Source organism: Cyrtonyx montezumae, unplaced genomic scaffold, assembly GCF_038088225.1.
Source record: "Cyrtonyx montezumae isolate F1298 unplaced genomic scaffold, pur_monq_1.0 scaffold_4, whole genome shotgun sequence".
NCBI lineage: Eukaryota > Metazoa > Chordata > Aves > Galliformes > Odontophoridae > Cyrtonyx > Cyrtonyx montezumae.
The window spans coordinates 16,712,691-16,738,702 of NW_027072045.1; the positions used below are offsets into that span (position 1 = coordinate 16,712,691).

General features: G+C 38.5%; 1 protein-coding gene across 2 annotated transcripts in view; it reads left to right on the forward strand.

Annotated features, from left to right (window-relative positions):
• Window positions 1-901: 901 nt before the first annotated feature.
• The window catches only part of TNKS2 (tankyrase 2), a 71,776-nt gene continuing 46,665 nt past the window's right edge, over window positions 902-26,012 (forward strand). For both annotated transcript variants that reach the window (XR_010622770.1, XM_065746154.1), the window contains exons 1-26: window positions 902-1,103; window positions 5,706-5,930; window positions 6,812-6,907; window positions 7,234-7,270; window positions 7,579-7,654; window positions 8,100-8,194; window positions 9,348-9,414; window positions 10,832-11,018; window positions 11,856-11,977; window positions 12,430-12,521; window positions 12,606-12,684; window positions 13,722-13,893; window positions 14,608-14,687; window positions 15,107-15,252; window positions 15,680-15,845; window positions 16,138-16,357; window positions 16,746-16,855; window positions 17,553-17,741; window positions 18,507-18,759; window positions 19,423-19,505; window positions 20,070-20,190; window positions 21,410-21,507; window positions 22,073-22,147; window positions 23,021-23,126; window positions 24,413-24,599; window positions 25,589-25,745. Coding sequence is in view for 1 of the 2 variants with exons in the window: in XM_065746154.1 (XP_065602226.1) it covers window positions 902-1,103; window positions 5,706-5,930; window positions 6,812-6,907; window positions 7,234-7,270; window positions 7,579-7,654; window positions 8,100-8,194; window positions 9,348-9,414; window positions 10,832-11,018; window positions 11,856-11,977; window positions 12,430-12,521; window positions 12,606-12,684; window positions 13,722-13,893; window positions 14,608-14,687; window positions 15,107-15,252; window positions 15,680-15,845; window positions 16,138-16,357; window positions 16,746-16,855; window positions 17,553-17,741; window positions 18,507-18,759; window positions 19,423-19,505; window positions 20,070-20,190; window positions 21,410-21,507; window positions 22,073-22,147; window positions 23,021-23,126; window positions 24,413-24,599; window positions 25,589-25,745 (3,441 nt within the window). In the remaining variant the exon portion in view is untranslated. The remainder of the gene's footprint in view (window positions 1,104-5,705; window positions 5,931-6,811; window positions 6,908-7,233; window positions 7,271-7,578; window positions 7,655-8,099; window positions 8,195-9,347; window positions 9,415-10,831; window positions 11,019-11,855; window positions 11,978-12,429; window positions 12,522-12,605; window positions 12,685-13,721; window positions 13,894-14,607; window positions 14,688-15,106; window positions 15,253-15,679; window positions 15,846-16,137; window positions 16,358-16,745; window positions 16,856-17,552; window positions 17,742-18,506; window positions 18,760-19,422; window positions 19,506-20,069; window positions 20,191-21,409; window positions 21,508-22,072; window positions 22,148-23,020; window positions 23,127-24,412; window positions 24,600-25,588; window positions 25,746-26,012) is intronic.

Consider the following 26,012-nt stretch of genomic DNA (forward strand, 5'->3'; position numbering starts at 1 on the left):
TTATTACAGAGAGGAGTGGTGTTTAACAGAATGGAAGTAACTAAATGGCACAAATTAGCAGCAAGATCCCTTTCCTGTCTCTCAGGCCATTTAATTTACTGCTGTAACAATAGCATGAAAGTTCAATGAGTTTGGAGGCACTTATCCTTCCTGCCTGTGGAACAGGAAGCTCCCGGCCTTCTGTCAACTACCTTTCCCAAAGTGTTTTTGTTGAAAGATTATAGCACGAGTGGAAAAATACATTCCAAAATTACCTAATTAATCCTTTTCTAATTAGTCTCATCGAAGCTCAGAAAAAAAAAAAAAAAAAAAAAAGATGCTCTCCATTCTTGTACGGGCAGTCACAGAATCACAGTATCTTACAACAGTCTTACAACAGCTTGGGTTAGAAATTACCTCAGTGACCTCAAAGCCCACCCCCAGCCCCATGTCAGGGCCCCATCTGACGCAGGCCTGAACACGCGCAGGGATGAAGCTCGCACAGCTCTTCTGCGCAGCAGTGCCCCCTTTTCCGGGGTAAAGAAAACCGATTAACTTTTATCACTCCTCTTTCATAAGTATGCACACGCTTACTTTCGAGCAATGCGCTTTGCTACGTAAATAACTGCTTCAGGATTTATTTTTTAATTGTATCAGGAAGTTATTAGCACCAGAATGCACTGCTAGGTTTTTGGGGGAATAAAAAAAGTCCGATATACGAGCACAACCCGCAGACGAAGCAGGGACACTCCGCTCCGCTCCGCCCCACCCGCAGCCGTCCCGCCTCACGTGTGGCGCATGCGCGCCGCCTCCCGCCCGCCCCTTTCTGATCCGCCGCTCCGCCCGGATCCTTCCGCCGCGATGCGCCGGGCCCAGAGCCGCGCGGTGCCGTAGGCTGTGAGCGGGCCCGGCCCGGCCCGGCATGGCGGCGCGGCGGTGCGCGGGCGGCGCGGCCGCCCTGTCCGAGGCGCCGGGCTGCGGCGCGGCGGTGGAGCCGGCCCGGGAGCTGTTCGAGGCCTGCAGGAACGGGGACGTGGAGCGGGTCAAGCGGCTGGTGCGGCCCGAGAACGTCAACAGCCGCGACACGGCGGGCAGGAAGTCCAGCCCGCTGCACTTCGCCGCAGGTACGGCCTAAGGCCGCGCCGCCGGGGGAGGGCCGAGGGCGGCCGGACCTCGCACCGCCGCCTCCCCGTGCTGCGGAGCCCGTTCGGGCGGGGCGGCCCTCGGCACGGTCGCTGCCGGCCTCGCCGTCCTGCTGCCGGGCCCGGCAGGCCTGCTCGCTGAGCCCCACGGAGGACGCCCGACAGCGCGGTTCTGAAGTTTTGTTTTTTGCATTGGTGTCGTTAACAAATAGACGTTGTTAATTTGGCGCTTAGGCCAATAGCTGACGTCATAGAACAACTGCTGTCTGTCGTGGCTGGCCGGAAGGCTGTATACCACCTTTTCAGACAAAGACACGATTGTGACTGTTGTTTTCGTGTTGTTTCTCTGCTTGCGTTGCAGCCTTAATGGCAGGACTGTCAGGCAGGCACGTGAGGGGCAGCAGCTTTTAGCTCGGCCGTGTGTATAACTCATAAATAAGTTTGTTTCCTCACTGAATTATTTTGGAAAAGGCTTCTAATTAAGAAGTCGATTTCTCACATTCAGTAGACTTAATGGATTTGAGTTCCTGAGAGCTACTTTTTCAGGATGGCTGAAAAAGTTCAGATTTGGGAAACTTGATCAGCACGAGAGCCCAGGGGACAACATGAAGCATCCTGTCAGAGGAAAAGAGTTTTGCAGCCATGATTTTATTAACACTAGCACTGCCTGTTCACTCATAAACTGTGAACTTCTAAGTAAGTGAGACTATTTAACAGCATTTTGGAGAAGTAGAGGTCGGTTGTTAGGTCAGATTTTGAGGCTGGTTGGTTGTTGCTTTTGGTGGTTTATTTTATTTTATTTTTTTTATTTTTTGTTGTTGTTGTTGCTTGTTTTTGTTTTGTGCCTGAGGTGTTCCCCATAGACAGTGACCTAGTTTGCCTCTCTGGACAGGGTTCATCTGTCTTGGCTTTAAAAACTGGAACTCCTAACTTGCTGAAAGCTTTTTTCCTTTAAACAGGCCTCTAACATGAGGCAAGATGGTTTGTAAGTGCTTTTGTCTGTGCTCCTGTTTCCTTCAAGCTTGATACAGAATTTAACTGCCTTCCTCATAGAGCTGTAGGATGTGCAGTAAGTTTATGACTAAAGCAGGATATAAAATGCACATGCACCGTCTTGATGTATATACACTTCTGCGTAGGATGGGTTGACAGCAAAACGGACTTTATCTGCAGTAGTCTCAGCCTGGAAGTTGGTCATAAGCAGCTCCTCGATTTTGGGGTTATGAATGTTGTTGTTTTGCTTTTTCTGTGTCGTTCACAGTTTGAGTAATACCAGCTTCTTTAGTCTCCAGCGCCTGAAGGAATTGCATTCCAGGAAGTAAAAGCAAAAGTCTGTTGTATTCTTGCTTTGTTCAACCTAGGTGCATGTTCTTAGAAAAAATGTTACAAAACTTCTCTGACTAGTTCCATTCACTTGCATGGCTTTATTTTGTGGAAGAGGTGATACTGTACTACGAAGACAGTTTTTGTGTTGCCTTTTTCCTCTCTTAGGTATATTCTGGGTCCTGAACTTGGTTACATTTTTCCCTTAACTATCAATGTAATGGAAACCACAAATGCTGGGTTTTTTTTTCCTGTATCTGAGTAGCTTTGCTGCTTTGCAGTAAGAAATGAAGTGTGATGGTGAGACCAGCTATCATTCACTGTTGCACGCTCTGGTAGTGTTTAGTTGATCCTCTGGTAGAAACTTAAGAGACAAAAAGAAAAGCTTTAGAATAGAAGAGTATTGAAGCCATTCTTGAAACAGTGGACTGCTGTCAAAGAGGAGCCTCTACCCAGCATTTGCCAGCAAGGATTGCGTTCCTTGAGCTTGGAGTGGGAATAAGAGAGGTGACTGTACAGAGCATGGCCACCACCTCTGAGCACATACTCCTATAGGAAAAGCTTCTGCTTCCATATGTGGTGCCTTCTGGTGGGAATGCTCCCATGAGGCTGAGTGGAGCCCCTGCAGCACACTTCATGCTGATGCCAAGTTCCGTGGCATCAGACCAGTTTCTGGTCCTCTGCCTCCACACCACCATAACTGTGGGTAGTTTGGGGGTTGCTGGGCTGGGCTTTGCCCTGAGAGGAGCTGTGGGTATGAGTTGTTTGATTGAATCTGCATACTAACTGGAGGGCTCTGGAGTGAATTATCTACACCTGTACTGAGACTTGCCACAACTCATTAAGCGTATTGGCATGGATTGATGCTCATGATGGTTTTCTGTATTCAGAACTGTGAGCACACAGCAAAGCTTTGAGGGACAGTGATGCCTTCCTTGCAAGAATGAGTGATGATTGTCCATCAGATGCGTAACTGTGAGACAGAAAGTTGGATCAGAGGCTTTTCTAATATAACTAGTAAAGTAGTTTTTGGAAAATGTTTTATGGTACCAAAGGTGGATACCAAACAGTCTGTCATCAAACAGCAGTAGTTTTGATATGTTAGCGGGACTGTGGCACTTGTGAAAAGTCTCATCTGAATAGATAATGTAAGCATTTAGCAAATTGTGATTATGCGTTCACCCTAGAAACAGAATTTCTGGACATTTTGAAGATGCAAGTGAAATTCAGTGGAAGAATGAGAATATGCTGCCTATGATTTAATATGTAGACAATGTGACTCTTAATGTCTTTTATGGGAGCTGATTTTTTGACTATTAGTTCTGTAGAGATTGCTCTCACAAAGGTGATAGCAAATAGAATAACTGTGTTTGTCCAGGTGGGTTTTCATTATGTGTGTCCACCAACTAGTGGACAGCACTGCAGCCTGATGCAGTGCTCTGTCACCCTCACAGTAAAGAAGCTTTTCCTCATGTTCACGTGGAATTTCTGTGTTCCAGTTTTTGCCTGTTGCCCCTTATACTGTTGCTGGGCACTGCTGGGAAGAGCCCGGCCCCCATCCACTCAACTCCTGCTCTTTAGATAATTGTAAGCATTGATAAGATCTCCTCTAAGTCTTCTCTGTCCAGACTGTGCAGCACCAAGCCTCTGTTTTTCTCTCGTGGCTCCAGGCTCGTGGTTGCTGTCTGTCTGGGAGAAGGAGGCCCTGAACTCAGTTTTAGAGAGGAACACACTATGAGAAACTTAGCTGCGATGAAGCTAAAACTGAAAAGTTCTGCTGTAACTAAAATGCTGGCACATCTCATGCTTCTGTGGTTCTGTCACTGGAACAGTGTACAGTTGTCAGGAATAAACACCATTTTAGGTCTTGATTGCCTTGACTCCTGCCTGCTGAGGCTGGGCAGGTGGGTTGTAACAAAGATTAAACCCACTGCCTCTGAGTGCACTGCTGTTTGCAATCACATGGTGATTTGGGCTGAAGGAAAGGCTCATGTGAGGAGGCTTCACCTCACAAATTCTTGATTTTTTTTTTCCTGGAAAATGTTTTGCGTCTCAGGTGTTTAAAGTAAGGAAGGCCAAGTCCCGTGCATAAGGGGTCATTACTCAGCAGGTACCTGGCACACATACACTGACATATGGCTCTTTACCTTTCCTAGTAACTCTGAGGCCCAGTTTGGTCTTCATGAAGCCTTTGAGAGAATTTCGTAGGCTGTGTCCCTTAGCACTTCTCTCTGTAGGTGCAGGAGTAGCAGTCCTGAGTCACTCTGTCCTCTTATAAAGGTCCCAGAGAAAACATGGGCACAGTTGGCAGTAGTCTGGGGTGCTGGTGTATGTGCTGCTGCATATATGTGCAAGGTACAGCTGAAGGTAAACAGTAGCAGCTATAGAATTGGCTTTGAAGAAGCCATTAGCTTACGATGCATTTCTAGCCACAGGTGGGCGTTCTTGTTGTCCACCAGCATGAATGACTGGAGTATGAAATTGCCTCTGAAGGCATAAGAGCATTTCTGTGCTTCGGATCAAGTTTTTATAGTCATGTTGGGAATCACTAAAGTAGACTTTCTGGATATCTTTAAATTATGGTTGTACATACTCATCATAAACACTTTTAGATAAATGTTTTGCATTCTGAACCATTTTCTTACGAGATAATTTCAAGATGAAAACTGTGTGCTCGTTACGCTAATGAACGCTTAAAGAGCAGGTAGCCACGCAGCTGGTTTTATCCTGAGAGAGCTGCTCACTTGTTTTTATAAACAAGTGATGTGAAATAACTTTCATACTATGCTATATGTTACGCTTATTTTTATTTAAAATGTAAATTGTACATGAACTGGTGCATAGTCACTCAGCACTCCTGCTCCCTAAGCTCATCCTTCTGCAGACGGGCTGTGGGGTGGCAGAGCACCATACAAAATATTGTTAGCTTTAACCAGCCATATAAAGCGATTGAAAAAAGAGGCTTTGTTGTCAGTAGTCTGTCCTTAGGCTACTTTTTCAGTAAGCTCATGGGAGCCCTACCAAGATAATCTTGAATACTATTTTTCTGCTGATTTTAATATAATAATTTTGAGTGTTTTTGGAAATAACCTTTGTGCGTAAACGCCCCTTTTGTAAGAAATGCCAGCTGAGATTTCTGCTTAGAGTGCTTACTGTAATTTAAATGTGTTGTTTCAGTATGGGTATGCAGGACGGGCATTTGTCTTCCCCTACACCTTTCTTTCATCCCTGGCAGATGAGACAAAGCTCTTTCTCTTCAAGGTTTTGGTCGGAAGGACGTAGTCGAATACTTACTGCAGAGTGGTGCCAATGTCCATGCACGAGATGATGGAGGCCTTATCCCACTTCACAATGCTTGCTCTTTTGGTCACGCCGAAGTTGTCAATCTCCTCTTGCGGCATGGTGCAGATCCTAATGCTCGGGACAATTGGAATTACACTCCCCTTCATGAAGCGGCCATTAAGGGCAAGACAGATGTCTGCATCGGTAATGTTCTTGCTCTTCTACTGTGACTTGTTTTCTTTCACAGTAAAAAACTGCTAACCTTTGAAAGGCCATTTTTACTTTATGAAACTGTGTCTGTAAGGGTTTAAAAACCTCTTAGAAACTTAAATTCCTGCCAGTTTTCTGAGAAACAAAGTAACTGTAATTTTTAGATTGGTTTCTCTTGGTTGCCCAAGTACAATGATAGATGCTGAGTGGATTGAGCCTTAGAGTGGCCTGATAGTTGTAGGTACTGTTCTGCTTCAGCCTAGCCTCTCATTCTGCTTTCTGCTGTTACTCACAGTGCGCTAGAAATAACAGAACTTTTTAATAATGAATTAATTCAGACTCTTTTCATAGCAGTCATGTTAAATTAGATGAGGATATAAAGTACATTCTAAGAAGTTGAGCACATCAAGGTTGAGAAATTAGCATTTTGATTGTGTCTTCCTCCATTTTTTTTATTCAGGAGCACATCTGGAGTTCAGTATATCTAATGTGGTCTGTTTGGCCCCAGTGCTGTGAAGATGCATGTTTTGCTGCTGCTGTGTCTCATTTAGGGATCAGTCACACATGTTTTTGAGGCAGTACTCTGGGCCTGCCAAGAAGTAGCTGCTGGTTTTAGGGACTGTGTCAGTCTCCATTTGTCACTGGAATTGCCTCCTACTGGTTTTTTGATTGTTTCACTTCAGGTTTTTTTTTTCCCTCATGTGTTTCATTAGTTCACAGGTGCCATTAAAGAATTCTGTCAGTAAAATGTTGAAGGGAGAAGTTGAGAACAGTGATGGGTTTTTTTTGTTGCTGTTGTTGCTTGCTGCTTACAATGTCTCATAAGCCCTGTCTTGTCACGTTGTTTTCTCATGGCATACTCTTGCATTTTGAAGTATTGCTGCAGCATGGTGCTGAACCGACCATCCGGAACACAGATGGAAGAACAGCTTTGGATTTAGCAGACCCATCTGCAAAAGCAGTGCTGACTGGTACGTGATAATCTTTAGATTACTTTAACTAATAACACTCCAATGATTGTAATACATTATTTGTGTGATTGTTTTTTTCCTTAATTACTTTAATTCATTTCTGTTTTAGAATTCTAGGTAGGAATTCCCTGTATGGCTTTACAGGATCATTCACAGAATGCGTTTTGGATACATACTTTATCATAACAGTTCAGAAATGGAGTGTCAAAGTTTTAGTACTTAGCTCCCTGCAGCTTTGGAAGAGGATGATAAATAGTAAGCCACAGCTCATGAACTTAAATATATGGATATTGATTTACTAACTTAAACTCCCTTTTATCTTCCAGGTGAATACAAGAAGGACGAACTCTTAGAAAGTGCCAGGTATGTGTTTTTATGAACACATCTGGAACGTAGTTACATTATTTAGAACTGTATAGGGATTTTCTGTGTAATGAATATATATATTCATGAGTTGACATCCCATCTAGGTAGTAAACTTTGGCTGTTTCTGTAAATAAAGCTACAAAAATAGCTACATAAACATTTTGCTTTGCCTTTAGTACTGAAATAAGCAAGCGTATAACTTCAGAACAGATTTGCAGAATGTTACAGCAAGGAAAGATAAGAAACTGTAAACTGCTAACAATTTTAATTAAAGAATTCTGCGTGTTTTGTGTCTTATCTTACAGGAGTGGAAATGAAGAAAAGATGATGTCTCTTCTTACACCATTAAATGTTAACTGTCATGCAAGTGATGGCAGAAAGGTATTTTTCTTTAAAAACCTGATTTAAGCTCCTTATTTTTTACCATAAGCTGTTTATCATTTAGTAGTCACTGATTGTACTGGCTGTCTTCATTGCCCTTTTGCAAGTGGCACTGTTTGTCCTGGCAAAGTTCTTAAGAGATGTGGCAGTCTAAAACATAGAAATGGTTTGCAAGACTCAAAAATCTGTCAAGAGGACCTTTGTCCCAGAACATATTAGAAATAAAGCAGATACAGGATTTGTGTTAATTATGTCTGTAAAAGTAGACAGTAGGGAATGAATGTAGTTACTGTGCATCTGATTCAAACCCTCTGGACTTCTTTGCTATTGCAAGTGTTGTAAGGACTTCAGTAATTAGTAGTGTTAACAAGTTTGGAAAAAAAAAAAGAATAAAACCAACTGCTGGTTTTGTGTTGCTGATTACTTCTACATTCTGTCATTTCAGTCTACTCCTCTACATTTAGCAGCTGGGTATAACCGTGTAAAAATAGTACAGCTGTTACTGCAACATGGGGCTGATGTACACGCTAAGGATAAGGGGTAGGTTCATTTTTCCTTTGTTCAGAAGAAACAGAAAACATTCAAATTTGAGGTGAGGAATAGTAGTACCATTTTAACCATGAAGATTTTCTGACTTGAGACAGTGAATCTTTGTTGTGACAAAAATACAATGTGGACACTCTTAAATATTGTGAAGCAGAAGAATCCAAGCTGAACTGACCATAAAATATGTAGCCTTTGAGATATCACTAGCCAACTTATTTTTAAGAAAATACGTCAGTAAATCACTGTGGAATCTGCAAATATTGTAATGGCCCTGTCTTGATTTTATTCCTACTTTTAAGTGTCTAGACTTTTGCACAGTGATTAAAAATTGAGGATCTGTTCTTCAGAGTTATCTGTGGACTTAAGTTTCTAAGTATTTGGTTGTTATCTCAGAGCATGTAGTGTAATGTGGATGTGCTGAGTTTATTTAGGATTGCATAAAATACAATGAAGAACATATTTCTAAAATATGTATGCCTATGTACATTAAAGATTATGGGAAGCAAACTCTTATCCCTCCTTTTTTCCTGTGATCCCTTCACTGCTTTGTAGTTGTCTGATCAGTCAGCTTTGTCTGCTGAGTTTTGAAATTCATTTTTCTTATTAACCCCTTCCTAGCCCACAGTAGAGAATACACGTTAGGTAATTTCTCACTTGCTACTAAGAACATTCATTTTGATGGAATGTGGAATGGGCTCTAGGGCTAGCTCTGCTGTTACTGTGCAATAATGTGCAGTTACTTAAACAGTACCAGTAGAACTCCTCTGGTTTCCAAGGGAGAAGATAATTTTATAGCAGTGTTCTTGTGAAAAAGGAAATAATGACTTTCACTGTAGACAGTTACTGCCATTACTTCTTTCTGATTAAGGTTCCGGGTCTTGGAGGAGTCCTTTCATTTGCATTAAGACAGTGTGATTCATTTCTCATCTTGTTAACTTACGTACTTGTTCTGAATAAGGCTGTTTAGTTTATATGGGTTCTTTTCTAGCTTCTCATTTCCCCTCATCTTCGTTTGAACAAATCAGATACTGTTGATTTAGTTTTTTTAAATGTTCAAGATGGAGCTTAGTATTATTAGCAACATTTTGGATGTATTTATAATTTAAATGGGCATATTAAGATAATTTCTCCCTTCTCTCCTGTATAGAGATTTGGTGCCACTTCACAATGCCTGTTCCTATGGTCATTATGAAGTAACAGAGCTTCTAGTGAAGGTCAGTCTTTAATATTATCCGATCTAATTTATTTTTTTTCAAATAAGAACAGTTTAGACTAATTGACTGATTAGATTTGCATATTTTTCATTCTTTTTAAAAACTTAAAAGGTGATAGATTCTGCTTGCTGTATGTTAGTTATCAAGTTGAAGCTACATAATTTTCTGCTTCCAAGGAACTTTTCCTCTTATAAACGTGCTTTGTGTTTTTAACTCTCTTGTCTTGAAAGTTAAATGGTTTTATGCCATCAAGGAAGTACTACTGCTCTCAAACCTTCTTCCCTCACCCAGAAAAAAAAGCCAAACAAACAAAAGAGTGATACTGTAAATTCAAGAATAGAAAAGTATTTCAGAAGATGGAATGTTGGCAGATTTTCAGTAAGAATACTGTTAAAGATTGTTTGCCATTAAACAATAAGTTTCTTAAAGGTTTGAACACTACATCATAAATTCTGGCCCAGAATCAGTCTGCACCTCAGAGAAAGTGTGTGGACTTTTTTGATGTAAATGAACTCTTGAAATTGGATTGGCTTATCTGAATTGAGTTAATCTTGAAAATAAAGTATGATACACATTAAACCAAGGGCTTCAAGATGTGCCCTGCAGAAGTCTGTGCCACAGTGGGACTTTTAAACTCTTCCCATTTTCATCTGTCACAGTAAATCGTGAACATTAGAACAGCTGAGGGGGTGCTGTCAGATAACTCAGGCTGCTTGGGTGCTTAGGGTGTAGCTGGTTTTCTATCTTGTAGTCTCAGTCCCCACCAATCTCATGTTTAGAAGAAAAAAAGTTTAAAATGATTGAATAAGCATATATTAAGTATGAACAGACATATTTTTTGTTTGTTTTGACTTCACAGCCCATTGTTAACAGGAGCAGTAGGAATGAGCGTGTCCAATCAGACTTGCTTATGGTTAGAACCGAAGGTGTCTGGAGAAGAATTACATAGATGTTGAAGTCCCAGAGTATTACTTGCAGAACTTTGTACTTGATGTTTTGGATCAAGACTGACTTTGCTTATTTCTTTCTAGGCATCTAGGCTGTTGTTACCTGGGGGTATTTACAGAAAGTATTTTGGTGTTAGTGCAGCTGTTCACTGTAGACTTTTTGTAGAGCAGTAAGAAATAGGAACATGTCCAGAAGTGATTTGAGGTAGATGAATTAGACTCTTTGTCTGATTTGACCTGTAGATGGACTGTTTGATTTTCAGAGAAGATTGAAGAGACTAGAGGATTAAAAACTGCAGTATGCTGAAATTTTATATAGAATGTGAATGCTGAAGAATGTCTTGGATACCATTTCCACACTAGCTTTGATTTTTATTTTAGCAGTCTGCTGCACTGAAATGAATGACAAGGTTTTTTCTAAAAATTTGGTTTCTATATTGTATCTTTTTTTTACTCCTTTCCTTTTCAAGCATGGAGCATGTGTGAACGCAATGGATCTGTGGCAGTTCACTCCTCTGCATGAAGCAGCTTCGAAGAACAGGGTGGAAGTGTGTTCTCTTTTGTTAAGTTATGGTGCTGACCCAACACTATTGAACTGTCACAACAAAAGCACTATCGATTTGGCTCCAACACCCCAATTAAAGGAACGATTAGCATGTGAGTATAAAGTGAGATCAGTTCTGCAGTTTTAGATTGGACTGTATGCTTAGGTTCCCTGGACAGTGACTCACTGGAAGTCAGTTTTGGAAAATGCTTATGCTTTACGCTTAAAGTTGCTAGAATTTTTCTGAACATAGGTCAGTTTTATATGCGGTCAGAATGTTTTTTGTGACCTTTCTTCCTCAAGCAGTTTCCCTTTGACCTTGTTGTTTTCTTCTCTCATTGCATCAGGACTGCTGAAATATTCATTTTTATTCCATTGCACTTTGTTGGAAGAAAAAAAAATTAACTGTTTTAAATATTGACTGTTTGTTTTGAGTATGCCCCTGAAAGATCAAAGAAATCGATGAAAGGTGCTGATGCTGTTTAGCATACTTAACAGGTTGAGAAGGATGCTTTCAAATTCTGTCCCTGTGTGGTCAAACAGTAACTCTGGGTTATGCTGAAAATGACTAATAAGTCCTACATTAGACTTCATGGTGGCAATTAGAAATAGTTTTCCAAATAGAGATCAGAAGTAAAGATATTCTTGGACTGGTACATATGTGAAGTGTGGAATCTAGAACAGCAGTGGGTGAGGTAGATCTTGCTCAGCCAACTTTAATGTCTTTAGCTTTGGTTTAGAAACAAAGTGAAATTCTGTCAGTTCTGTCATGTAGTATAAAAGCTTAAGTGTGAGTTGGAAATTTTTTTGCACCGTTGACTGTTGGTGGGCCCCTTAAATGTCCTACCAGGAAATAAAATGATTGTTTATATCTCACTGAAAGAATCAGTCTTCATCTTTGTAGTGTTAAGGAATGTAATGTTCTGGTATGTATGCATTTCTCTTTAAAGATGAATTCAAAGGTCATTCTCTGCTACAAGCTGCAAGAGAATCAGATGTTGCTCGTATAAAGAAGCATCTTTCTTTGGAGACAGTTAACTTCAAGCATCCTCAAACGCATGAGACAGCGCTGGTAACATTTCAGAATTTCTTAATTGTCTTGCATGTGTTGTGACTGACCTAAATGTAGTAGGCAATAGTTGAAGACCCAGTTGCACTGTTAAACAGCGTACTTGTGTAATTCAGACTAGTATCTATCTTTTAAACATTTTTTTTAGGAAAGTGTTAAGACTAATATGAATTGCCTGTTTTATGTAGGTTGTATGAATTCTCTTCTATAGAATGCTCTAATTTTGAGTATTAGCAAGTTACATGTATTAGCTTTGTAAAGCTTAATATTTTTTGAGAGAAAGTTTTGAGAACATACCAAAGTGAATCTAGAGTTCATCTGGAACTTCTTAAATTAATAAGCCTTTACGTGTATTTCTTTTTATGCTGACTTTGCACACAACCAGCTCTTAATAATTAATAAAGCCTTGTGTTGCTAACTAGTTATTAATGTTACTGGTTTGTAATGTTTTTCAGCATTGTGCTGCTGCATCTCCATATCCTAAGAGAAAACAAGTATGTGAATTACTGCTGAGGAAAGGAGCTAACATTAATGAAAAGACAAAAGAGTGAGTGGTTATGAGTGGATCCTCCTAAATGTTTGATTAGAAGATTTTGCAAAATACCTTCTGAATTATTTTTTTTCTTTAAAGCTTCTTGACTCCTCTGCATGTGGCATCAGAAAAAGCTCATAATGATGTTGTTGAAGTGGTTGTGAAACATGAAGCTAAGGTATGATTTAATATTAATTATTTTCGTATTGTTTAATTTCTGTATATCTTGTCATGAGAGTGGACAGCAGAGTACACACTTGGCCTAATTTGTTGTGCAAGTTAAAGGTTTATACCCTCAGGACAGACCATCAATCCAGTAGTACAGTTATGCTCTTCGATTGCTCCTATTTTGTAAAATTTGCAGACAGTTCTTTTCAGTGTTAATTAAAAATTTGCAAACTGTCTTATTACATGCTGTATTATCAAGAGAAGGAATTATACTCTACTTTAAAAAAAAAAAAAAAGATGGGATATGCATGACCAAGAGGTTATTCTGAGCTGTAAAACAGGTACGCTTTGTTGTGTGCAGTAGAAATTACAGTGAAAGCAAAATGTTAAAATCATTACAGTGTTTTGACCCAAATTTCCTTAAAAAAATAATGTAGACAGGAGATGCTCTGTAATTTTGGGCTTGGATTGCTCCAAACTGGTATTTCAAGTTCTTTATGGAAGCATGGATACAGCCTTTGGATGCAGACTGCTGTGAAGTTTACTAAGTGATAATCAAAGCCAGTGGAACAGTAGGAAGTACAGATAACCCCTGAGTACTGGATTTGAATTGTTTAATGCATGTTGGTTGCCTTGATTGGAACACTGTTGTAAAGTCCTTAATCTGAAAGGCTGCAGTAAGTCCATGTAGATAAAGTGACTCTACACTCTGGCACAAAGGATGCTTGCTGCGCAATGAAAATTATGCACTACTTCTGTATATGGTAAAACTGCTTTAACTAGTTGTTCACGCTGTGGGTTATTCCCATGGTTCTAAAAGGAGTCTATTCTGCCTCAGTAAACGCAGTTCTAATTTTATGAACTGCTATTATTTATCTCCTCTTTTGAAATGTCATGACCTTTGAAAATATGCTGAATGTTATTCTAATCAAAGTAGGAATAATAGTTGTGAAATGCTCCCAGTCAGCCATGAAAATAGCTTTGACAGAGCTTTGATGCTATTGTTTCTTTTAAGAATGTATTCCAAAGATTCTGTTTTATTTTTAGGTTAATGCATTGGATAACCTTGGGCAGACCTCTCTTCACAGAGCAGCGCATTGTGGTCACCTCCAGACTTGCAGGTTGTTGTTGAGTTCTGGATGTGATCCTTCCATTGTGTCTCTGCAGGGCTTTACAGCCTTACAAATGGGCAATGAAAGTGTGCAACAACTACTTCAAGGTACTACTGATTATTTTTTTTAAGATGTATTCAGGAATTCATGTGATAGCAAGTTTTACTTGCTATTTTGAGTACTGTCAAGGAATCATAGTGACCACAAACAAAAAAAGTACTTGTAATAAAATATAAAAACTGTCTTGAGTTATTCCATTCTTCTGTTCCAAAACCACATGCACATGGAAAAGTCATGCTTACAGGTGTGGTTAACTCTGTAGTATTGTTATGTAGATTGTCAGAGCTGCTTAAAATGTTCAATGATATTGCCACCTGGGATCATTTTGTAAAAGCTCTGATGTACAGAGGGTACAATCTTGTAAGCAGAAGATGACTTTAAAAATTAAAAAAATAAAGGGTTGCTGTGCATTTGTTAGCAGAGGCAACAGGCTGTGTAGATTTTAACAAGTAAGGTTTAGATACTGTCTGCATAAGTTTCTTCAGATAAGTCTGATTCTGAAACTGAATATTTGATTGGTTTCACAACACTCTAAGATTGGTAAGAATCATGTTCCCACAGGCAACTGTTTAAACACTTATGGAGCTAATAGCTACAGCTGTACATAATAAGGAAATACAAAACCTACCTATAATTTAATAGTTTTTTCAATTAAATCCTTGAATTCCTTTTAAATTCTTGAAATACAGAAATTTCCTATCCTAAATTATTTGAACCATGTACAGTTAATTATCTGTGATACAATCTCATTTATTTTGCAGAGGGTATTCCTCTAGGTAATTCAGATGCAGATCGACAACTGTTGGAGGCTGCAAAGGCTGGAGATGTGGACACTGTAAAAGTAAGCTCAAACTTGTCCTAAAAATAACTGGGAATTGCATGCCAGACTCATTTTTCGTAACAAACAAATGAACAGCTGTTTTCACTGCTTTGTTTAAAGTTATGATTCATGCTAAAGCCTTTCTATTGTGCAAGAACTACAGATAACAAAATCTGATGTTCACCACCTCCTAAATTTATATTCAGTTCTCACATAAAAACTGTATGTAAGTCACATATGTGAGATTGGGAAGAGAAGATAATCATATTTTCAGCAGATACAACCTATGAAAAGTATAATTTCTGTATAAAAGTCAGCTTTTAACCTGGAAAAAAAAAGATTTTCCAAAATTGAGAGTGTATAACATCATTTTATGACTAAATTTAATGTGTTTCTGCACTATATATAGTGATGCATGTTTTGTCTGTTGGGTTTTACAGAAACTGTGTACGGTTCAGAGTGTGAACTGCAGAGATATTGAAGGGCGTCAGTCTACACCACTTCACTTTGCAGCTGGATACAATAGGGTGTCTGTTGTTGAATACCTACTTCAGCACGGAGCTGATGTGCATGCAAAAGATAAGGGGTATGTATTCAAGTTTATTGTGTGTTTTCTTGGCAGTTGTAACTTGTTATGTTTGTGAGCTTTTGGGTTTTGATAGCTGATATGCATCCCATCTTTCTTCAATCAGTCATTTATTTTCACGAGTGCTTCTGTTACAATGAAACTGTTAGAATATCCAGAAAAAACACTTCACAGCACTTGAGACTAGTGTCAATTTTTTTTAATTGTATTTTTACTTTTATTTGATGCTAATGGCATTTATACCACTTTGGTAGCAGGTATTCCTACTGCATTAGAATACTATGGAAAATGTTATTTTCTTAAAAGAGTTTTTGTGAAGGTTTGATTGTTTAAGGTGTGTTGTGTTTTAGGTTCATATCTGTTTGTGAAAAGAGATTCTAGTTTTTTGGGTTTTTTTAAGATAAGTTTTTTATTAATTATTTTTCAGGGGACTTGTTCCTTTACATAACGCTTGCTCATACGGTCACTATGAGGTTGCAGAGCTGCTTGTTAAACATGGTGCAGTTGTCAATGTAGCTGACTTGTGGAAGTTTACTCCCTTACATGAAGCTGCAGCAAAAGGAAAATATGAGATTTGCAAACTCCTATTGCAGGTATTATGTATGCTTGAGGGAGATTACTTTTTTTTTTTCTTATTCAGCCTGAAATGTGATTGTACTTCTTGGAGAAATTGGTGTGTGGTTTCTAAATGAGTGTAGGTAAACATTTTCAGTTGAAGGACAACTATTGGTAAATGTATTGTCCTTTCTCATAGTTAGTGGAAGTCTCTCTCCAAGGAGTCAAGAGTGTGTAAAAGTATTTGCTTAGTAAGGTGGGAGATTCCTAAGATGCACAATATTTATTCTGCATATGTGCATACTTAACACCTGTTTTTTGTATGCACAGCATGGAGCTGACCCCACAAAGAAAAATAGAGATGGAAATACTCCTTTAGACCTTGTTAAAGATGGTGATACTGATATTCAAGACCTACTTAGAGGAGATGCAGCTCTACTAGATGCTGCTAAGAAAGGTTGTTTGGCCCGGGTTAAAAAGCTGTGTTCACCTGACAACGTCAACTGTCGGGACACTCAAGGACGGCATTCAACACCACTACATTTAGCAGGTCAGTGTTTTATAAAACTGTTCAGGGTTGGTAGTAGTTGTAGCTGTATTTACTGTGTCTAAGTTTTATTTTAGCCTCAAGCTGAAGTCTGTGATTAAGTATTCTATGCACATTAGTCTGTTTCTTCACTCTTCTAAACTGTTCAACTTCAATTTCCTGTTCTGTCTAGTCCAAGAGGCTCTTTTATTGGGCATATATTGACAGATGTTTTAAAATCGTTTAGCCTTAAGTGGGATGAGGCAGTATTCTGTAACAGATAATGCACTGCCTTCCCTGAAAGGGGCATATTAACTTGGAAGTTATTTAAGTAAATTATTGTTCTCTGCAGCTTGTTGAAGTAGTCTTTAAAGGTATGTTGTGTTTATTCTGTCCTTTTGCACCCTTCCAGCTGGTTACAATAATTTGGAGGTTGCAGAATACCTGTTACAACATGGAGCAGATGTGAACGCTCAGGATAAAGGAGGTTTGATTCCTCTGCATAATGCTGCATCTTATGGGGTAAATATGTCAGACTTCTAGGATATTTTATTACTGAAAAAAATAAGCAATGCCTTTTGATGGCAGCTTTATGAGTCAATGCTCTTTAGAAAGCTTTTGCTGTTGAGTTGTAATGTAATCTTATTTGTAAAAAGGTAAAGTAATTCAGTCATAATAAGCTTATTGTCATATGTGAGAACTTCTTTGAATTTGTAAAACAACGGTATGAATTGACAGAGCTCAGTTTTCTGATTGTGAACAAGTGCAAAGTCAGCAGCTCAAAAGCTTTTCGCAACGTTAATTTCCATACCTGTGCCAATGTGATTTTATCAGCAAAATCTCCTTGTGTTGATACTAGTTGCTTGTGGCTTACGATCTCTGTGCTTGGATCAAGTCTTTAATCTAAGCTGTTAGGTTGCTTTCCAAACTGGAAGCATGAATTCAAGCACTTTTCCCTCATATTCTTCTGGATTTTGAATTCTGTTGTAGTTGTTTGGTTTTTTTTTTTTTTTGAGAAGAAATATTATATACTGGTAAAAGGCAAATAGGTCAGGAAGAAAACACGTCATCTTAAAACCTAATTTTATAGTAATTGTGAAGCAGATGCATTCTACGGAAATTCAGAATGAGAGTTACAGAGAAGTTATCAACAGTATTTGTGAGTTCACTTAATATTTGGTAGTACATTGGAATACACTGGATGATTTTATTTTTCCAGCATGTAGATGTGGCAGCTTTACTTATAAAGTATAACGCATGTGTGAATGCTACAGACAAATGGGCTTTCACACCTTTGCATGAAGCAGCCCAGAAAGGAAGGACACAGCTTTGTGCCTTGTTGCTGGCACATGGGGCTGATCCTACTCTGAAAAACCAGGAAGGACAAACACCTTTAGACCTGGTCACTGTAAGTGCTGGGGTTCTTGGGAAATCTGTTCTTACCTTCTACTTGTAGCAGCTCATATCAAAATGACTCTTTAAAAAGAGCACTAATATGGCAACTCCTGCAGAGTTGGGTTTTCTTGTTTGTATGTGTCTGACATGCAACGCCAGTAGAGCATTTTTAAGCCTATAAATATTTTCTTGCTTGAGGATTGCTTCAAAATGGAGCAAGGAAAAAAAAAAGACCAAAAAAATTTGTGCTTATAAATTAGTGCTCTTAATTCAATACTACATTTTAACTAATTGTATCAATCAAATATAAGCAAACTTTATAGCAGTATGAATTTGGGAAACAATCTGGCAGTTAAGGTTTTCATGATGTATCTCCCCCCCAAGTTTTATAATACAATTCAAAGTTACTCAGAGTAAATTTTATTTCTTAACATCTGAAAAACAAACAAAAACAAAACCATAGAACCTTATGGTAGTTTTTCCTGCAAACTTAATTTTATGTAATTATCTCATAAGCTTTTAAGAAATATCAAAGTCAAAACTTTTTCTCTTACTAATATTTGCATTTATGAACATTTTACAGAATTGTCTGTTCTATTAGCATAAAAGGCTCTTCGTGAACTACATTGTAAAGTATGTTTTTCAGTATGCATTTGTTTGGATTTCAGTGTACTTAGGAATAAGTCTGGAATAATGAGAGTGTTTTTAGGATAAACAACTCTGTAAATGTTCCTGTAAAATGTTCCTCTGCTTTAATAAATTGTTTTCTGATCTTTAGGCAGATGATGTCAGCGCGTTACTGACAGCAGCAATGCCTCCTTCTGCCTTACCGTCTTGCTACAAACCTCAGGTTATAAGTGTATCCCAGACAGCAGGTTCTACAGCTGATCCCCTGTCGTCTGTTCCATCCAGTCCATCCAGTCTGTCTGCTGCAAGTAGTCTTGACAATTTGTCTGGTAGTTTTTCTGAACTTCCATCCGTTGTTGGTACAAACAGTGCAGAGGGAGCTACTGTTCTAGAGAAAAAAGAAGGTGAGGTTTTCTCAATTATGAATGTGTAACAGTTTCTACTGTTTTATAGAATACATGTGAGGTTTCCCACAGATGTACACAGTTTCTGTAACTTACAACATATGAATCATAATGGATTAGGTTACTACATCATGCTAGCATTAATGAAGAGCAGAAGTCTAAAAATCTAAAAGTACAAGATTTCAAGATACTCTGTAAGGAGAAAATATTACAAAGATTCCCTTTCTTCTCTGTAGTCTCAGAATGGTGAACTGTGTCTTAAAAGAGAAACCAAGTGAAATTTTTCTCCATCCCAGGCAGTGTTTTACAACTAACCTTGCCCAGTTTCCAACAGGTTGCATCAGATGTCCTGAACAGATTACTTCTGTAATGTGTTTGTTCTCAAAGTATTTGCTGTTTGAACATGCATTTCTATTAGGTAGTTGATTATGTCATAGAGGCAAAAATAACTACTTCTTTTGTGTGCACGTACATGTCCACAGATGTCACAGTCTTAGGGTAGACTGATTGTTGTCACTAGTTAGTGACACAGTATTTATTTCCTATTTTCACATGGCCAGGAATTTCTTTATCTCCCATCATTGCCACTCAGTGTAAGATGTGTCTGTTTTGTTATGTACTACGCTCATGAATGTTTCTTCTGAGGTTTTTCTTTCTATCTAGTCTCAGGTGTAGATTTCAGCATAAATCAGTTTGTGCGGAACCTTGGCCTTGAACATCTCATTGACATATTTGAGAGGGAACAGGTGAGTAAAACACTTATTTCCAGGTACTTTGCTAGAAAGCAAGGAAGTGAATGCTGAATGGTTAGAATAGTGTAGTTAGGTTTATTTAAATTAAGTCAGCGTTTCCTACTTGGAGTGGAATGAAGGAAGGGTTCGTACCTGTGGAATTTTTTAATATATGTTGATATAGATGTGTATTATATGTATGAATATTTACATTCATATAAGTAGAACCTGTGAACAACAGTGTACCAGTTTGGGAGTCTAGCTGTATTTCCTTTCAGTGGTATAAATGATGAATATTAATACATACTGATCAGTAATTTGTGTTGATTTCTCTGTCAGAAACATGATCCTTGCTAATAATGCCAGTTGCTTGGTGTGTGTTTCATAGCATATTTATTTGAAAACATAGGTTTTGAGAAAATAGTGGAGTCAAAGCTGAGGACAAGAATAATGTACTAAGTCGTGTATATTTTCCTACTCGCTTTTTGCCTCAGTGGTTGTGATGTATGTTTCTGCTGTCATTGACAGCTGTGCTGTTCTGTTTGTGCTGCTGTACAAAAAATATGTCTCCCATTCTAGATAACATTGGATGTTTTGGTTGAAATGGGACACAAAGAATTGAAGGAGATTGGAATTAATGCTTACGGCCATAGGCACAAAATCATTAAAGGAGTTGAAAGACTGATTTCTGGACAGCAAGGTATATATTGTTTCAAGTTATTATGTAATACTGCTTTTATAGAATCTGTTTCGTTAATATTTCAGATTATCCCAACCAGTGTCATCTGTCAATGGTTTTCTTAATTTTCTTTATCTTGCGTTTGTGCTCTTACACTTAAGAGTATGTTTGTGCTGCTATTTTGGTAGCTCTTCCTGAACACGGTATTACCATTATTTCAAAGGCTTTTACAGAAAAGCTTTATTATGGTGTTTTCGTGTCAGAGTTCAGTGTTCCCAATCAGCATCTTCCCGTTGAACATCAGTATCATGAGGTGTTTGATTGTGGGAAGTTTCTGATTTCCCTGCTCTCCAAACTATTCCTTTCCAAAGATGTTATGTGTGACCAGGCTCCTAAATTTGGTCCTGTTAATTGTCTGGGAAGGCAAGCAAAAGGTCCATATATTCTTAAAATAATTACTTTATTGTTCCTTGCCAGATATTGTTGAAGTCTGCATGAGCATTCAGATGTTCAGTTTGGCATATTTGAAGCAGTAAGGCTAAGGTTCCTCTAAGCAGTCAGTGTTGCACTCAGACCTTTTTATTTCCTGGCCTGTCTTAGTTTTGTTCTCCATTCTTTCTGGTAAATACGTTCCTACTGAGTTAGCACTTCAGACTGATTATTTGTTATGAGCCATTATCATAGTTGCAGAACCTGGGACTCTGCAGAAGGACAGGTTGCATGCCTTTCTGCTGTTAAAATGATCTCTCAAGCAGGCAGCAGCTCACATGTAGTTGCCCGGTCATGAACACTGGAAATACCAAGCTAAGCGCAGGCTCATGGGTTTGTGTGTCTGAAATGTTCGCTGTTGTGGACAGAATGAATGATCAGTATCCTCGGATAAATAAAAATGATTTTGATCTGTATTCAAACACAGCTACTGTGTTTCAATGGCATGTGTGATCTTTTCATAATAATGTATGGGGAGGGGTTATGGAAGGAAATATTTTTCTAGTTTGTTTGAAATCAGTGAAGTAATTTGAGGATGGCTCTTCCCTTTTTGTGGATGTCATAGGCTGCTCATTGGAGGTAACGTAGATAACTGTCACTGTTTGCCACCTTATTTTTGGCAAAACCCTTCCTCCTGTAAAATGAGTTTTCAAAAAATGGGTCCCTTAAAACTCTGTTACTGGTGATCATTTTGAATCGGCCGTCTTAATGCAGCTTCTGAAACTGCTGTTGTGTTTCATTGTATTCACAGGACTTAACCCGTACCTGACTCTCAATACTTCCAGTAGCGGAACTCTTCTCATAGATCTTTCCTCTGAAGATAAGGAGTTTCAGTCAGTAGAAGAGGAGGTATGCCTTTCTTTGTAGCTCCTTGGTGTTTGTTAGTTCCACTACAGATGTGGCCAGAAGAGCATTGCTAGGCAATTTAAGTGTGATTTATGTTTCTAAGCAGACTGAGAAATTTGCGTTAAGGATACTGGAAGTTTCCATCTTAGTTATACCATGGTTGCAATCCGTGCTCATGAGATTGACACCATTTCTTAGTAACGTTATTGCTAGTCATGTTTTTAAAACTCTAAAATATAGAAGAGCTCATGCATGCGACACAAATTCTGTGCTACCAGTCGCCTGCCTGTTAAGGCACGCGTTTGTCACTTCCTTCCAAAGTATAGTAATCACACAAGACAAAGTTAGGAAGAAACAAGTCCAAACAGAACAAAGAGAATCTTTCTCATTTGAAATCTAGCCCGTAGGCTGCTCAAGATTCAGTTTAAAAGAAAAAATCTTGAAATCATAAAAGCTGATTATGTGCATCCACACCATTGGCATTACTGAGCACATAAAACAGAATTAGTTCATTTGGTCATTTGGAAGTGTGAAAAAAGTGACCCTCCTCAAAATTCTCAATCTTCAGATGCAGAGTACTGTCCGAGAGCATAGAGATGGAGGACATGCTGGTGGAGTCTTCAATAGATACAACATTTTAAAGGTAACTGTCACGTTTTCATGACTTACAGTTAACACCTTCAGTGTTCTGGCTGAAATTATCCCTAACTTTGACATTAGTTTGACATAAAAGGACCTCACAGAAAATTGCAGAATGTCTGAACTAAAATATAGAAGGTTTTATGGGAAACATTACTTCTGTTGAGGAAATGTCAGGGAAAAGCAGGAAGCAAGTGAAAACGAAACTTCTGAGGCATGCAAGTAAAGGGACCTAGCATGACTTGGTTTAGAATCAAAGCAGCTTAAAATAACAGGAAGTAGACAACCTTCCTTTAATTAATTTGTTAGAATGTCAGTTTGTTAGAATGTCATTTTCTCCTGAAGAAATGGTTGCTTTGGTTAAAATGACAAGTTGCTAATTTCTTAACTGCAAATTTTATGCTAACCTGATACTACACTTCTCTAGTAGAATGGATGTAGTGTCTACACATAGGACTTCATCAGTGCTCATTGTACCTCTGCTTGGGGTATCTTACTTTCTTTGACAAGTATTCTAGAAGTCTTCCATGAAGACTCTTCTTTATAAAGGTGGCTTTATCAATCTATTCTTGGAGGGATACAGAGATGTAATTGTGACTAGGCCTGCTAAACGCAAATTAAGAAGGCTTAAGATGTTTAAAAGTAATTGATTCTTAATTAAACATATAGTTACAATTTACTCGATATTAAACTGGAATAATACTTGTTGAGGATAAAATAGAAATTTTTGTGTTTCGTTGAGTTTATGAAAATAAATATTCTTTAAGTATTCTTTGAGCATTTAAAATTATTGTGGTATAACTAATGTATGTTAAAATATGTCAGGTAAACACAGGTTTTCAGTTTAGGAGTGAAAGTGACATTTTTACTGTTTCAGATTCAGAAAGTCTGCAACAAAAAGCTATGGGAAAGATACACTCACAGGAGGAAAGAGGTCTCTGAAGAGAATCATAACCATGCTAATGAAAGGATGCTGTTTCATGGTGAGATATTAGAATGTCTTAGATTCTCATTTAACCATCAGTATTCTTTAGCAGAGTGTTTCTGTTTGATTTATGTACTAGATTTTTTATATACTTTATTAAGGCGTTGCGTGGAGTGCACTGGATTCTTCTGAAGCTTGTACCTCCTTGTCCCTCCCAAAGGAGACGTTGAAATTCTAAGTGAAAACATTTTAGCTGTAATGAATGGAGTCTGAGGGACATGCCTCATCCTTCATTCAGTTACTAATTCTGTTTTATTGGTTGTTTGATGGAAGTGATGAAGGATCAAGCTATTCTACTGTGAGTTCTGGGGTTTGTTTGTTTAATTTGGTAATTTAGTTCTTATAGCCTTTGCTGGAATGATGAATAAATCAATAAAGGTTATAATTATCGCATCAGAGCTAGTTGAAAGATGCCTTGTGTACAGTAATGCAGTTTGTCCTGATAGACAAATTAAATACATCTACTGTGCATCCTTATAGTGAAAGAACTTCTTAGTTCCCAACACAAAGTTACTCTTGGAAGTCTCAGTAACACAGTAGTTATTGATTGCCAGGACTGGTAGAGAACAAAATACTGTCTTTTGACTGTGGTCTGTACCAGCATAAGGGGAACCAGCCACCTGATGGAGTGGCCTTTCTTTAAAGTCTTGTGATTATTTTCACCGTAACTCCTTACGTAACTGAAATGTCATGTTCACTTAGAACAACTGTTCTCTAAAAATGCCCCCATATTCATTCTGTCATATAAAAGCTTACTAAAAGAAAACTTTTTTTTTTTCAAAATGAGTGGATAACATCATGCATCTCAGTATCCAGAGATCATTGGTTGCAAGTAAATAAATGGTGAAAAGAACGCTGGAGAGACAGGAATGCTTTAGGCAGTTGCTGCTCAGTTTTGTTTGGAGTGTATTTTTTTTTAACTTAAAATGTGACTTACTGTTAAGAAGAGAATGGCCTTTGTGTATTAGTGTAGTCCTGAATCTATGGCATGAAGCCATGCCGAAGGGAATGCAGATTCACTGAGCCTTCTCTCATAGCAAGAGTTGCTTGAGCTAATATTGTTTGTACATATATGATAAACTGCCACCTTTCAGCTCCTAGCCCTTCCATAAAATCTTTGGCAAACTGGTCGTGTAAGTTGGAGCTCAGGATTTCTGGAGGTTCATTTCTTTGTGTGTGTGTGCAGAAGTGGTATACGAAAAACGAAAAAGTTGGGGGATGATAGTAAAATTGTTACAAATTTCTATATGCTGTACTTCAAATATTTTATTTCCCTTCTCTTAGGTTCCCCATTTGTGAATGCAATCATTCACAAAGGCTTTGATGAGAGACATGCTTATATAGGTGGCATGTTTGGAGCTGGGATTTATTTTGCTGAAAATTCTTCCAAAAGCAATCAATATGTGTATGGGATTGGAGGTGGCACTGGATGTCCAATTCACAAAGATAGATCTTGTTATGTTTGCCACAGGTAAGTTAAGATCTTTTTCAAAAAAGAATCTGATTTTCATTTGGTGGTCTACAACAAAACATGTAAGTCAGCAGATCCAGTGAGAAAAGATTTCCTCCATAACCAGGCCTTCTCAGCACTTGCTATACAATGAGCCTAGCAGAGATGATCAAAGAACTTTGATATTTGTATTACAGAACCTTGAGCCACCTTCAGTGTATAAAACCAAGCCTTTGCCCTTAACTCACTGTAAAAATCAGAGTTAGGTAGAGAGCAAGGAGGATCTGCTAGGTGCTTGTGTGAAAAATGCAGCAGTGTCAGTGTGCCATCCACTTGATTGCCTGCTAGAGAAACAGGAAAAACTCAGTGATAGTCAGGTGCTGTACTGAGGAGAATGCTCTTTGTAATAGTTCATCTCTGCCATGTTGCTGCTGCTTCAGACTTTAAAATAGAGACATGAATTTATGCAATCTCTGCCACTCCCTAGGCTCTTAAATCCTTGATTCTGTGCCCATTTTCACTTTATACTGTTACCATTTTCTGGTAATCTCAAATAAAAAAAAAATGCTCTAGAGTTCTAGAGGATGACAGAGTCTAGTGCAGATTGTTAGGTGGAAATGTAATGTTAGAGCACAAGTGAACTATGATGTTAGCATGAATAATTTGGGAGTGGGGACCCACAGAAAATTAAGATGGTAGAGGGGAGGAGAGGGAAAGCTTAGTGAAAAATCTTGAGTACTTTGTTAAGCATATTGTTTCCAGTAATAAAGTTTGAGTTTGTTTTTTTTACTACTAATACCAATCTTTTTCTCAGACTGAAGAGTTTTTCCAAACATGCCAAATTTTTTTTTGTCCTTCCAAACAAAATTTCAGAATTTTGCAAACTTACAGAGTCTGAAGTGTCTGTAAAGATCCACAGTTGTCAAGCAACAGTTTAAAATTAGAAAGATGGTCTTTCTAGCGCTGTGCAAGGTTCTGTAGCCACGATCCTTTTTTCCCTTTTGATGCAGGCAGTTGCTGTTCTGTCGTGTAACACTGGGCAAGTCTTTCCTGCAGTTCAGTGCTATGAAAATGGCCCATTCTCCCCCTGGACATCACTCAGTTACTGGGCGGCCCAGTGTAAATGGACTGGCATTGGCAGAATATGTCATTTACAGAGGGGAGCAGGTAAGTTGCTTTTTTGGTTTGGATTTTCAGACTTCTTTCCTGTTTTGTTGTTTTTTTTCACCTTATACTCCATGTGCTAGGAGTAGCTTTTGTCTTAAAAAACTCCAGCTGTGACTGAACATGAATTTCCTCCTTGTTGCCTGAATACTCAAAGCATTCCGACATTTGACGTTTTGTCTTCTTTTTCTTTGACATAAATGTATTTATTTCCTCTCTGGCAAGCATTATTTATCCAGAAAATGTAATCTTAATAAAGAACGTGTCACT